Source organism: Hyperoodon ampullatus (genome assembly GCF_949752795.1).
Source record: "Hyperoodon ampullatus genome assembly, chromosome: 1".
NCBI lineage: Eukaryota > Metazoa > Chordata > Mammalia > Artiodactyla > Ziphiidae > Hyperoodon > Hyperoodon ampullatus.
In genome coordinates, this window is record NC_136914.1 from 116,485,610 (window position 1) to 116,498,730 (window position 13,121).

At 36.9% G+C, this 13,121-nt stretch overlaps 1 protein-coding gene across 2 annotated transcripts in view; it reads right to left on the reverse strand.

The window, feature by feature from the left end:
- Positions 1-13,121, reverse strand: part of RYR2 (ryanodine receptor 2) — a gene marked incomplete at both ends in the record, with an annotated part of 724,637 nt that overhangs the window by 164,958 nt on the left and 546,558 nt on the right. For both annotated transcript variants that reach the window (XM_079725493.1, XM_079725494.1), the window contains 2 exons: positions 4,344-4,419; positions 5,582-5,659. In XM_079725493.1, coding sequence (XP_079581619.1) covers positions 4,344-4,419; positions 5,582-5,659 — 154 coding nt within the window. The remainder of the gene's footprint in view (positions 1-4,343; positions 4,420-5,581; positions 5,660-13,121) is intronic.

Below are 13,121 nucleotides of genomic sequence, written 5' to 3' on the forward strand. Positions count from 1 at the left end.
AGTCCAGGAAGCACAGAGAGTGCCATACAGGATAAACCCAAAGAGAAACATGCTGAGACACATATTAATCAAACTATCAAAAATTAAATACAAAGAAACCATAATAAAAGCAGCAAGGGAAAAGCAACAAATAACATTCAAGGGAATCCCCATAAGGTTAACAGCTGATCTTTCAGCAGAAACCCTGCAAGACAGAAGGGAGTGGGAGGACATATTTAAAGTGAAGAAAGGGAAAAACCTACAGCCAAGATTACTCTACCCAGCAAGGATCTCATTCAGACTCGACAGAGAAGTTAAAACCTTTACAGATAAGCAAAAGTTAAGAGAATTCAGCACCACCAAACCAGCTTTACAACAAATGCTAAAGGAACTTCTCTAGACAGAAAACACAAGAGAAGGAAAAGACCTACAATAACAAACCACAAACAATTCAGAATATGGTAATACGAACATACATATCAATAATTACCTTAAATGTAAATGGATTAAATGTCCCAACCAAAAGACAAAGACTGGCTGAATGGATACAAAAAAAAGACCTGTACATATGCTGTCTAAAAGAGACCCATTTCAGACCTAGGGACACATACAGGCTGAAAGGGAGGGAATGGAAAAAGATACTCCATGCAAATGGAAATCACAATAAAGCTGGAGTAGCAGTTCTCATATCAGACAAAATAGACTTTAAAATAAAGACTATTAGAAGAGACAAAGAAGGACACTACATAATGATCAAGGGATCAATCCAAGAAAAAGATATAACAATTGTAAATATTTATGCACCCAACATGGGAGCACCTCAATACATAAGGCAAATGCTAACAGCCATACAAAGGGAAATCGACAGTAACACAATCATAGTAGGGGACTTTAACACCCCACTTTCACCAATGGACAGATCATCCAAAATGAAAATAAATAAGGAAACACAAGCTTTAAATGATACATTAAACAAGATGGACTTAACTGATATATATAGGACATTCCAGCCAAAAACAATAGAATACACTTTCTTTTCAAGGGCTCATGCAACTTTCTATGGGATATATCAAATCTTGGGTCACAAATCAAGCCTTGGTAAATTTAAGAAAATTGAAATCATATCAAGTATCTTTTCCAACCACAATGCTCTGAGACTAGATATCAATTACAGGAAAAAAAACTGTAAAAATACAAAAACATGGAAGCTAAATAATACACTACTAAAAAATCAAGAGATCACTGAAGAAATCAAAGAGGAAATCAAAAAATACCTAGAAACAAATGACAATGAAAACAAGATAACCCAAAACCTATGGGATGCAGCAAAAGCAGTTCTAAGAGGGAAGTTTATAGCAATACAATCCTACCTCAAGATACAAGAAAAGTCTCTAATAAACAACCTAACCTTACCCCTAAAGCAGTTAGAGAAAGAAAAACAAAAAAAACCCAAAGTTAGCAGAAGGAAAGAAGTCATAAAGATCAGATCAGAAATAAATGAAAAAGAAATGAAGGAAACAACAGCAAAGATCAATAAAACTGAAAGCTGGTTCTATGAGAAGATAAACAAAACTGATAAACCATTCGTCAGACCCACCAAGAAAAAAAGGGAGAAGACTCAAATCAAGAGAATTAGAAATGAAAAAGGAGAAGTTACAACAGAGACCACAGAAATACAAAGCATCCTAAGAGACTACTACAAGCAACTCTATGCCAGTAAAATGGACAACCTGGAAGAAATGGACAAATTCTTAGGAAAGCACAACCTTCTGAGACTGAACCGGGAAGAAATAGAAAATATAAACAGACCAATCACAAGCACTGAAATTGAAACTGTGATTAAAAATCTTCCAAAAAACAAAAACCCAGGGCAAGATGGCTTCACAGGCGAATTCTATCAAACATTTAGAGAAGAGCTAACACCTATCCTTCTCAAACTCTTCCAAAATATAGCAGAGGGAGAAACACTCCCAAATTCATTCTACGAGGCCACCATCACCCTGATACCAAAACCAGACAAAGATGTCACAAAATAAGAAAACTACAGGCCAATGTCTCTGATGAACACAGATGTAAAAATCCTCAACAAAATACTAGCAAAGAGAATCCAACAACACATTAAAAGAATCATACACCATCATCAAGTGGGGTTTATCCCAGGAATGGAAGGATTCTTCACTATATGCAAATCAATCAATGTGATACACCATATTAACAAACTTAAGGATAAAAACCATATAATAATCTCAATAGATGCACAAAAAGCTTTTGACAAAATTCAACACCCATTTATGATAAAAACTCTCCAGGAAGTAGGCATAGAGGGAACCTACCTCCACATAATAAATGCCATATATGACAGACCCACAGCCAACATCATTCTCAATGGTGAAAAACTGAAACCATTTCCTCTAAGATCAGAACAAGACAAGGAACAAGACACTCTCACCACTCTCATTCAACACAGTTTTGGAAGTTTTAGCCACAGCAATCAGAGAAGAAAAGGAAATAAAAGGAATCCAAATAGGAAAAGAAGAGGTAAAGCTGTCACTGTTTGCAGATGACATGATACTATACATAGAGAATTCTAAAGAATGCTACCAGAAAACTACTAGAGCTAATCAATTAATATGCAGAGTAGCAGGATACAAAATTAATGCACAGAAATCTCTTGCATTTCTATATGCTAGTGATGAAAAATTTGAAAGAGAAATTAAGGAAACACTCCCATTTACCACTGCAACAAAAACAATAAAATACCTAGGAATAATCCTACCTTAAGAGACAAAAGACCTGTATGCAGAAAACTATAAGACACTGACGAAAGAAATTAAAGACGATACAAACAGATGGAGAGATATACTATGTTCCTGGATTGGAAGAATCAACAATGTGAAAATGACTATTCTACCCAAAGCAATCTACAGATTCAATGCAATCCCTATCAAACTACCAATGGCATCTTCCACACAACTAGAACAAAAAATTTCACAGTTTGTATGGAAACACAAAAGACCCTGAACAGCCAAAGCAATCTTGAGAAAGAAAAATGGAGCTGGAGAAATCAGGCTCCCTGATTTCAGACTATATTACAAAGCTATAGTCATCAGGACAGTATGGTACTGGCACAAAAACAGAAATATAGATCAATGGAACACGATAGAAAACCCAGAGATAAACCCACACACACATGGTCACCTTATCTTTGATAATGGAGGCAAGAGCATACAGTGGAGAAAAGACACCTCTTCAATAAATGGTGCTGGGAAAACTGGACAGCTACATGTAAAAGAATGAAATTAGAACATTCCCTAATACCGTACACAAAAATAAACTCAAAATGGATTAAAGACCTAAATGTAGGGCCAGGCAGTATAAAAGTCTTAGAGGAAAACAGAGCAGAACACTCTATGACATAAATCACAGCAAGATCCTTTTGGACCCACCTCCTACAAAAATGGAAATAAAAGCAAAAATAAACAAATGGGACCTAATGAAACTTCAAAGCTTTTGCACAGCAAAGGAAACCATAAACAAGATGAAAAGACAGAAAAAGAAAAACAAATGCCATATGCTAACACATATATATGGAATCTAAAAAAAATGGTTCTGAAGAATCTAGGGGAAGGACAGGAATAAAGACACAGACGTAGAGAATGGACTTGAGGACATGGGGAGGGGAAACTGTAAGCTGGGACAAAGTGAGAGAGTAGCACTGACATATATACACTACCAAATGTAAAATAGATAGCTAGTGGGAAGCAGCTGCATGGCACAGGGAGATCAGCCCAGTGCTTTGTGACCACCTAGAGGGGTGGGATAACGAGGGTGGGAGAGAGACGCAAGAGGGAGGGAATATGGGGATGTATGTATACATATAGCTGATTCACTTTGTTATACAGCAGAAACTAACACAACAATGTAAAGCAATTATACTCCAATAAAGATGTTAGAAAAAAAGAATGTAAGAGACAATTACATAACTGGACTGAACAAAACAAAGAGGCTGAAGATGGGAGATAGAATGAAATAAGAGAAATATTTAAGTTGGGGATAGAAGTCAGTGAGGGAGGTCTACGTAACTAATAGAACACCTTGGGTATTAGGATGAGAAATATAGTTATCTACATGCTAAAATGGGCAAGAGAGAGCCACCAAAATTCTGAGACATGAGGAAATATACACTAGCAATCAGGAAATCAGGAAATAGCATTTCCACCTTGAAACTATTACAGCCATATTTGAACCATTCTAATAAAATAAAGTTGTAATGAGCTCTTATGCTGAAAAGACTATTTTATCCTTATCATACGTTCATGTACTCAAACTCTGTTTTTTTTATAAGGATTTTTAGAAAATACTACCTTTGGACTCCAGTTCCAGTTTCTTTTTCTTTGCCCAAATATTATGGTAGTTTTCAGCCATCATTTCCGCCATAGCCTTAAAAGAACAAAATATTTAACAACTAAGTTATACTATAAAAGGATAGTAGAAAAAAGATAACTTTGCCTTCCAATATGTAATATCAAAACACACTTTAAATTAATAAATCGTAGTGTCTTAGTGCTAAAACACATGTAAAAGATAATTAAGCACAGCTTTGTTATTTAGAATCTGAATTTCAGAGGATTCTAATGATCTGTGAATTTACAAACCAGCAGAGGTGATGTGATGGGAATGGTCATTGTTCTTTATAATGTTTAAAGATACATGTTTTGTTAATTTAATAATGAAACTTCAAACTAGCTAAGGACTTTAAAAATATGTTTATTTACAAGTTCTTATTTTAATTTCTAAAGTTTTAAAAGATGATGTAAACCTTACTGAATGAACACTGAATGCAGAGAGCATCAGACAAGCAGTCTAGATCCATGTCTGTCCCAACCTAGGTCAGTCTGAGGTCTTGGATGAGACTTGGCCTCTGTGGCCTTTGGGTTTTGACAAGATTACCTCCAAGATTCCTTTCATTTTTGATTTTCAAGTTTACTATGTCATGTTAATACATTCGTACCAGAGCAATGACAAAGGGCAAGCCAAACAATTTAACAATCCATAGATTTTTTTATCTTTATATACTTATATCTCTTGGAATAATACTAACAATGCCAATGTCATTGTCTGATCATTATATTGACCTGTTAACTTATGTTCCATGGAAACAAACTTTATCTTTTCACTCAAATCAGGCAATTCAAAGTAGGTTCCTTAGTGACAAAGGAGACAGACAGAACTATGGTGGAGAAAGCAAAATGCCATCAGTTTCCCTGGATAAACAACTTATAATATACATTCTTTCATGAGTAATTAAAGTGATCCTTGAGCAGAGCATTATAAACTACTGATTTAGTCTCTTCTCACATACAGCTATTTAATTATATTAGGACTTTTACAAAGATATGATCTTTAAAGAAAATATATTATCCTAGAAAAACTTCTATCAACTTTTACAGCATTAAAAGCTTAGGGTACATAATCTATAAACTCCATGGACCTTCTATATGATCACTACATTCAAATAATTCATGCTGTAAAATACATGCAGGAAGTGTTACAGTATGCTTTTTAAAAATGAAATTTGCAGAATATTTTTAAAAGTACTTACATGCAGATCTCTGGATAGTGTAACATTGCTCATGTCAATGGCTCGGGGGCTATAACCATGGGCGGCATCTACAGAAACCTAGATAATTTGCAAAAAAAAATAGCATCTCATTAAAAAACACAGTAGAGAGAGATTTAAGAGACACTTTGAAAATATAAGGCAAACAAAATTCCAAGTGTAACATTTCCTCAGATAAAACTGGCAAGTAGCTACACAAATTGATTTTGCAAACATATCTAGCAGATTAAATTATATTTGGGTGTCTGACAAGTATTTATGATTGAATAATACATCCCAATATCTTAGGGATTGCTAATCTGTAAAGCTAACGATCAGGATTCAACAAATTATGTAGTGAGTCCAAGATTCTGAAATATTACCGGAAGCAAAGGATAATTGAATTCTTGAGTTTCTTACAAATTCTAATTGGCTGCAATGAAATTTTCTTTTCCTCACACAAATGGTAGTTAATCAAAGAGGTCAGTATTTATAAATGTCTTTATGGGCAAAACAGATAAAATAAAGCCAACTTTTTAATTTTAAAAGTGCATCATATAGTACTCAGTGATTTGTAACGACACCCTCAATCACCAGAGGGTTTCCTTAATATTTAAATTTTGACATTTTAAGGATGAAATCTGAAAAACAAAAAAACAACCTACAGAATGGGAGAAAATATTTGCAAATGATGCGACTGACAAGGGATTAATTTCCAAAATATAAAAACGGCTCATACGGCTCAGTATCAAAAAACAACAACAACAACAAACACCCCAATCAAATAATGGGCAGAAGACGTAAACAGACATTTCTCCAAAGAAGACATACAGATGGCCAACTGGCACATAAAAAGATGCTCAACATTGCTAATTATTAGAGGAATGCAAATCAAAACTACAATGAGGTACCACCTCTCACTGGTCAGAAGGGCCATCATTAAAAACTCTACAAATAACAAATACTGGAGAAAGTCTGGAGAAAAGGGAACCAACCCTCTGACACTGTTGGTGGGAATGTAAGTTGGTGCACCCCTATGGAAAACAGGATGGAGATTCCTCAAAAAACTGAAAATAGAGCTGCCATATGATCCAGCAATCCCATTCCTGGATATATACCCAAACAAAACTATGATTCAAAGAGACACATGCACCCTTATGTTCACTGCAGCACTATTCACAATAGCCAAGACATGGAAACAACCTAAGTGTCCATCGACAGATGAATGGATAAAGAAGATGTGGGGGCTTCCCTGGTGGCAGGGCGGTTGAGAGTCCGCCTGCCGATGCAGGGGATACGGGTTCGTGCCCCAGTCCGAGAAGATCTCACATGCCGCGGAGCGGCTAGGCCCGTGAGCCATGGCCGCTGAGCCTGCGCGTCTGGAGCCTGTTGCTCCGCAATGGGAGAGGCCACAACAGCGAGAGGCCTGCGTACCGCAAAAAAAAAAAAAAAAAAAAGAAGAAGATGTGGTACATATACACAATGGAACACTACTCAGCCATGAAAAATAATGAATGCCATTTGCAGCAACATGGATGGACTTAGAGATGATCATATTAAGTAAAGTAATTCAGAAAGAGAAAGACAAATACCATATGATATCACTCACACGTGGAATCTAAAATATGACACAAATGAACCTATCTACGAAACAGAAACACACTCACAGACATAGAGAACAGACTTGTGGTTGCCAAGCGGGAGGGGGTTGGATGGAGTGGGAGTTGGGGATTAGCAGATGCAAACTATCATATACAGAATGGATAAACAACAAGGTCCTACTGTATAGCACAGGGAACTGTATCCTGTGCTAAACCATAATGGAAAAGCATATAAAAAGTATGTATATATATGTATAACTGAATCACTTTGCTGTACAGCAGAAATTAACACAACATAAATCAGCTATACTTCATTTAAAAAGACAAGAATGAGGGCTTCCCTGGTGGCGCAGTGGTTGGGAGTCCGCCTGCCGATGCAGGGGACGCGGGTTCGTGCCCCGGTCTGGGAAGATCCCACGTGCCGCGGAGCGGCTGGGCCCGTGAGCCATGGCCGCTGAGCCTGCACGTCCGGAGACTGTGCTCCGCAGGGGGAGAGGCCACAGCGGTGAGAGGCCCGCGTACCGCAAAAAAAAAAAAAAAAAAAAAGACAAGAATGAAACCTATCTTCCCATCAACTGCAAGAGGGTTTCACTTACTGTCAGGAGCTCTTACCTCATTCCACCCAACGGCATATTATGGAAAAGTATGCCACAGAAACGAATTCTGGTTCATGCTTATAAATCTGAAATTATATTTGATATATTTCATAACTGTGTATATTCTCGTCAGACATGGATAAACAAAAAGCTAAATAAAAGGTACAATACAGCTCAGATCTGTGCCCGTGAACCAAAGGGAGGCTATTATATGCTACCATTAATCATGTTCTCATGGGCTACACTCAACTCACTGTTCAGTTTTAAGTGAATCTTGGCTTCTGTGTCAGTACTGAGCCACTGCTGGGTACCATCCATAAGAGAATGCGGAATAAAAATCACAGTTTTTTCTCCCTTAAATACCCATGAAAGGAAATTGAGACTTAGAGAACTTAAGTGACTCGCCCAAGGTCACAGAACTAAAATTCTGAGCAGGCAGGATTCCAACTCAGGCTGTCTGACTCCAGGCCCACTTCTCTCTGTCACCTCTTTTCTTCAACATATCGCAGTATATTTCTTTCCCCAGCACTCTACTACCCCTGCCCTCTCTAATGTAATCAGTTTCCAAGTTGCCAAATTCAAAGTCTTCTTTGCAGCTACCATCATACTGGTCCTTCTACACTGGACATGACTAACCACCACTCAACCAGCCCCCTCGTTTCACGAAACCACCCACCTGGCTCTCCACTTCCCTCTCCGATCTCTTTGCCTCCTTCTCTGGCTCCTCTTCCATAAATGACCTCGAAATATTTGTGGCTTTCTGGGTTCCCTCTTCAATTGTTTCTTTCTTTATTCTAAATGCTTTCTTTAGGTGTCCCTATCCACATCTACTTTTAATATTTCATTTATCAACCATGTTTTATTAAACCCAAAATGAGTTGATCCAGCCTAGCATTGCTCCTCTGCTCTAGACTTACATTTTCAACGATTCATTACCATCTCCATTTGGGATTCTATAAGTGTATTCATTTTCTACTGCTGCTATAATAAGCGACTGCCAGAAATGTAGTGGCTTAAAACATCACAAAGTTATGAGAAATCTGAAACAGGTCTCAATTAGCTAAATTCAAGGTGTCCACAGGGCTGTGTTCCTTTCTAGAGGTTTTATCAAAGCATCTTTTCCCTGTCTTTCCCAGCTTCTAAAGGCCACCCGCATTTTTGATTCATGGCCCATTCCTCCATCTTCAAGTCAGCTATACTACATCTCTCTGACCTTCCTTCTGTAGTCACGTCTCCTTTGTCCAAAGCCAGGAAAGGGTATCCACTTTTAAGGATCCTTGTGATTACGCTGGACCCACCATTAGTTCAGTAGAATCTCGCCCATCTCAAGATCATTAACCTTGATCACATGGGCAAACATAATCACATTGGCAAAGCCCCAGGAAATCAACCTTTCTACAGACAACAGTGATTGGGGATCATCTTTGGAGCCAGAATTCTGCGTAACACGACATCTAAAATCAAACACATATTCTCTCCTTGCCACCCACCCCCCAGCACTAACCTCATCTCACATACGCTACCCAGCTGGTAGGCCAGTACAGACCCATGGCAACCCCCTCTGATTAGTCCTCCTCATTTGCTATTATGGATCAGTCACAAAATTCTGTCTCTTCTACTACAAAACACCTCTGGGATACATCCGCTTCCCTCCATGTCCACTGTCTTTGCTCTAATTCAGATATTTAATGTTTTTGTTTTGTTCCATGCAGTGCATTCAATATCCTCCTAAGGAGTTTGTCTTTCTGCCTTCAATCTCCCCCTTCTCTGATTCCTTCTCTACTCTGTTGTGAGAATTACATTTCCAAAGTATTTATTTTGTTATTCCCTGAGTTATAAGCCTTTCCACTGAACAGTAAAAATCTGCAGGCCTAGGCTGAGCCTTATTCATCACAGTATTCCCAGAGCCTGGCACAAGCCATCTTTCATCAATTTCAGGACTATAAAATGATTCCCAATCTCACAGATATTGAAATATGGCAAACATGCGTCTTAAAACTAATTTTTAAAAAAGCATTAGACTCTGCAAATTTTGTTGAATAAATGAATCAAATAGAGTTGATATCGATAACTTTATTGGTTCCTAAAATAAAATTCTCAGTATTTAATATCCTCTTAGACCATGTTCCTTATATAACTGAAATTTATATACTTTTAGCTTTAGAGTAAGTTATTGAGGCTGGTTTAAAGAATGCAAGTAGATATTTGTTTATTCAGAGATAGATTCTTTTCATGTTTTTCACAACCTGTTTCTCTCCTTTACATTCACAGTAATCACAAGACTGGTCAGGTCTTCTATAATTTCAAGTTACCTGGGATATATACCATCTCTGTATTTAATTAACTCTAGTCTTCTTAGCAATAATAATAACAACAAATAACAACCACCATGTGAATGGTTATGTGCAAGGCACATAGATTATCTCATTTCTTTAGAGCAATTCTGAAAAGGAGATACTGCTTTTTGTCATTTTAAAATGAGAAGAGGATCAAAAGAATTAAATAATTTTAAGCCATTATATCATGTAAATTGTAAACAGCAGAATCAAGTTTTTAAAGTAATTCTGTCTGACTCCAAAGCACTTCTCAACTTTCTTAAGACGGCCGCCAATGTTCTGCCTGATTTGGCCCCTAAGACCTCTCTTCCCATCTCCTTGTTACTCACGAGCTCCAATCTCACTGGATTCCTCATTTTCCCTCACACACGGCAGGCCACACTCTCATCTCAGAGCACGTGCACAACTTGCAACATCCTTCCCCCAAGTAGGTCCAACTCCCTCCCTTCTATTCAATTTATCTTCTCCATGAAATCTGCTCTGATAACCCTATATCATACTGCAACTCATCCCAAAAGGCTAACCAACTCCCCTGCTCTGCACTCGGAATCTGCCTTTCCATGCTACATTTTCTCTTTCCATAATATTTATCACATTTTGATGTAGTATGTAATTTACTTATATCTATTATTTACTTTCCCCATTAACATGTAAGCTCTATGAGAGCAGAGGTTTTTGTCTATTTTGTTCATGGACCTATTTGAAAAGCTTAGGATAGTACATGGAACATAGCAGGTGCTCAGTAAATAACTCTTAAAAGAATGAATGAATCATTCCTCTATCCTAGTCTGTATTTTAGTTCAAGATAGGTAACACCTTCCAAATTTCATTCCCATCTTCCTCTCCTTCTCAGGTTATAAGCTTCTTTTTAAAATTTGTTTAAATAATTTATACCCTACATGTGTAATAAAAACCAGATATAAGAAATTAAAATTGGGAGGTAAATAAGTAATTACTGAGAACCTGTGGAATGTGACTGAAATTGTCAGAAATGTCCTCCTTTTCTGCTGACTTGAGTGACGACCAAGAAGTCAAAATCCACCAATTTAGCTGCTCTACTCAGCATCTCCTCACTGATAATTATATCAGCATCTATACACTCTATTCTTTTTTTTATTTTATTGAAGTACAGTTGATTTACAATGTTGTGTTAATTTCTGCTGTACAGCAAAGTGATTCAGTAATATACACATATATATATTCTTTTTCATACTCTTTTCCATTATGGTTTATCACAGGATATTGAATATGGTTCCCTGTGCTATACAGTAGGACCTTGTCATTGATCCATCCTATATGTAACAGTTTGCATCTGCTAATCCCAAACTCCCAATCCATCCCTCCCCGATGGCAACAAGTCTGTTCTCTATGCCTGTGCATCTGTTTCTGTTTTGTAGATAAGTTTATTTGTGTCATATATTAGATTCTACATATAAGTATACACTCTATTCTATATCCTATCAAGTTATTGGCTTTGTCATTGTCCATATATTATCTTAATGTGCACATTACAGAACCCTAGTGGAGTGGCAAATTTCCTGAAATCATGATTCGTGTAGTGTTCATGGTAAACAAAAGACATTAACAGTGTTACTGATCCAGGTAAAAATAATAATGATCATAATTAGGTCTAACATTGAAATATATGCCCGTCACTCCTTTAAGTGATTTATAAGCATGACAACATGTAATTCTCACAATAATCTTTTAAATTAGATGCTCTCTTCTGTTTCACTTTAAAAAGGAGAAAACCGCAGCATAGAGAGGTTAAGCAGTTTGCCTGAGCTCACAAAAAAGCTATCTACTCCACGGTGAGACCAGGATTTCAACCCAGACAGGCTGTGCCAGATCTTGCTGAGTTAAACACAGGCCGCTTCTGCCTCACAGATGGAGTGCTGAGCCCCAGTGGAAGGAAGCTAAGAATATCAGCTCCAGAATCATGTCAACAGGTGATCTCAATTCACCCAACTGCAGTCCTTAGTATAAAGTGATGCCACCAAAAGTGTTCCTTAATTTATTCAAGAGTGTATCTATTACATAATAGAAAACATCTTTATAGTCACATGGGAAAATCAGTAATGGAGAGAAGAAAAGACATTAAGAAGTTTGGCAAGATGATAACTGAAAAAGATGATAATACTGTTAGGTTAGTAATTAAGAAATGACGAGCTATTTTAACATTTCAAATAATGTTGGATTATGCTTCAAGAATGTTTGTGTGAAAATAATGGCAAGGATTATAAATATATTTGTGGCATTTGTTGCTCTCTGTTTCTGATACTGATAGAAATATAGAAATATTCTGTCCTTTTATTTTAAACTACTGAAAGGTCAAAGTACTACAAACTCAAACACCCTCTTTTACGTACCTTCGAAGAAATGCTCTCTGGCATTAAAAATATATAAATAATAATGGTCATAATAAGAGTTACCATTTACTGAGGGAAACAGATTGAGTAACGTGCCCAGCAGTTTATTTCTAGAAAGTGGTGGTCCCAGGATTGAAGCCCCAGTGGTCTACCTCCAGAGCTGTCCCTCTTAATCCGTACATCTGGCATGAGCACCTCCTAATATTTTGAAATGACGTAGGAGATTTAACAATATATGTCATATGTCACACATGTCACTCTGAAAATCATTAAGACTTAAGAGATGATTATAGGGTATCAATTAATAGTATCTATTGAGGGTTTAATGGGAACTGAAAACTGCACTAGAAGCTAAGCAGGGTGTAAGGAAGAGCAGAAATATACACAACATACACAATTTTTTTTTTAGCCATCTTGAGAAAAGTTTATTGAAATTCAGAAAAACATAATTATGATTTTCCCAGGGTTAAAACAAGGTAATCCTTTTCTGAAGATGGATTGGTTATAGCTTGTGCATTATAATTTACAGAGTCTGTAATCACTTCCGATGTTTTAGAATCAGTTTCTTAAATTTCGCGTAACATTTTGTATCTGACATGATCCAGTACCATTTTGGAGTTTGTTATGTTTCATCATTGGTT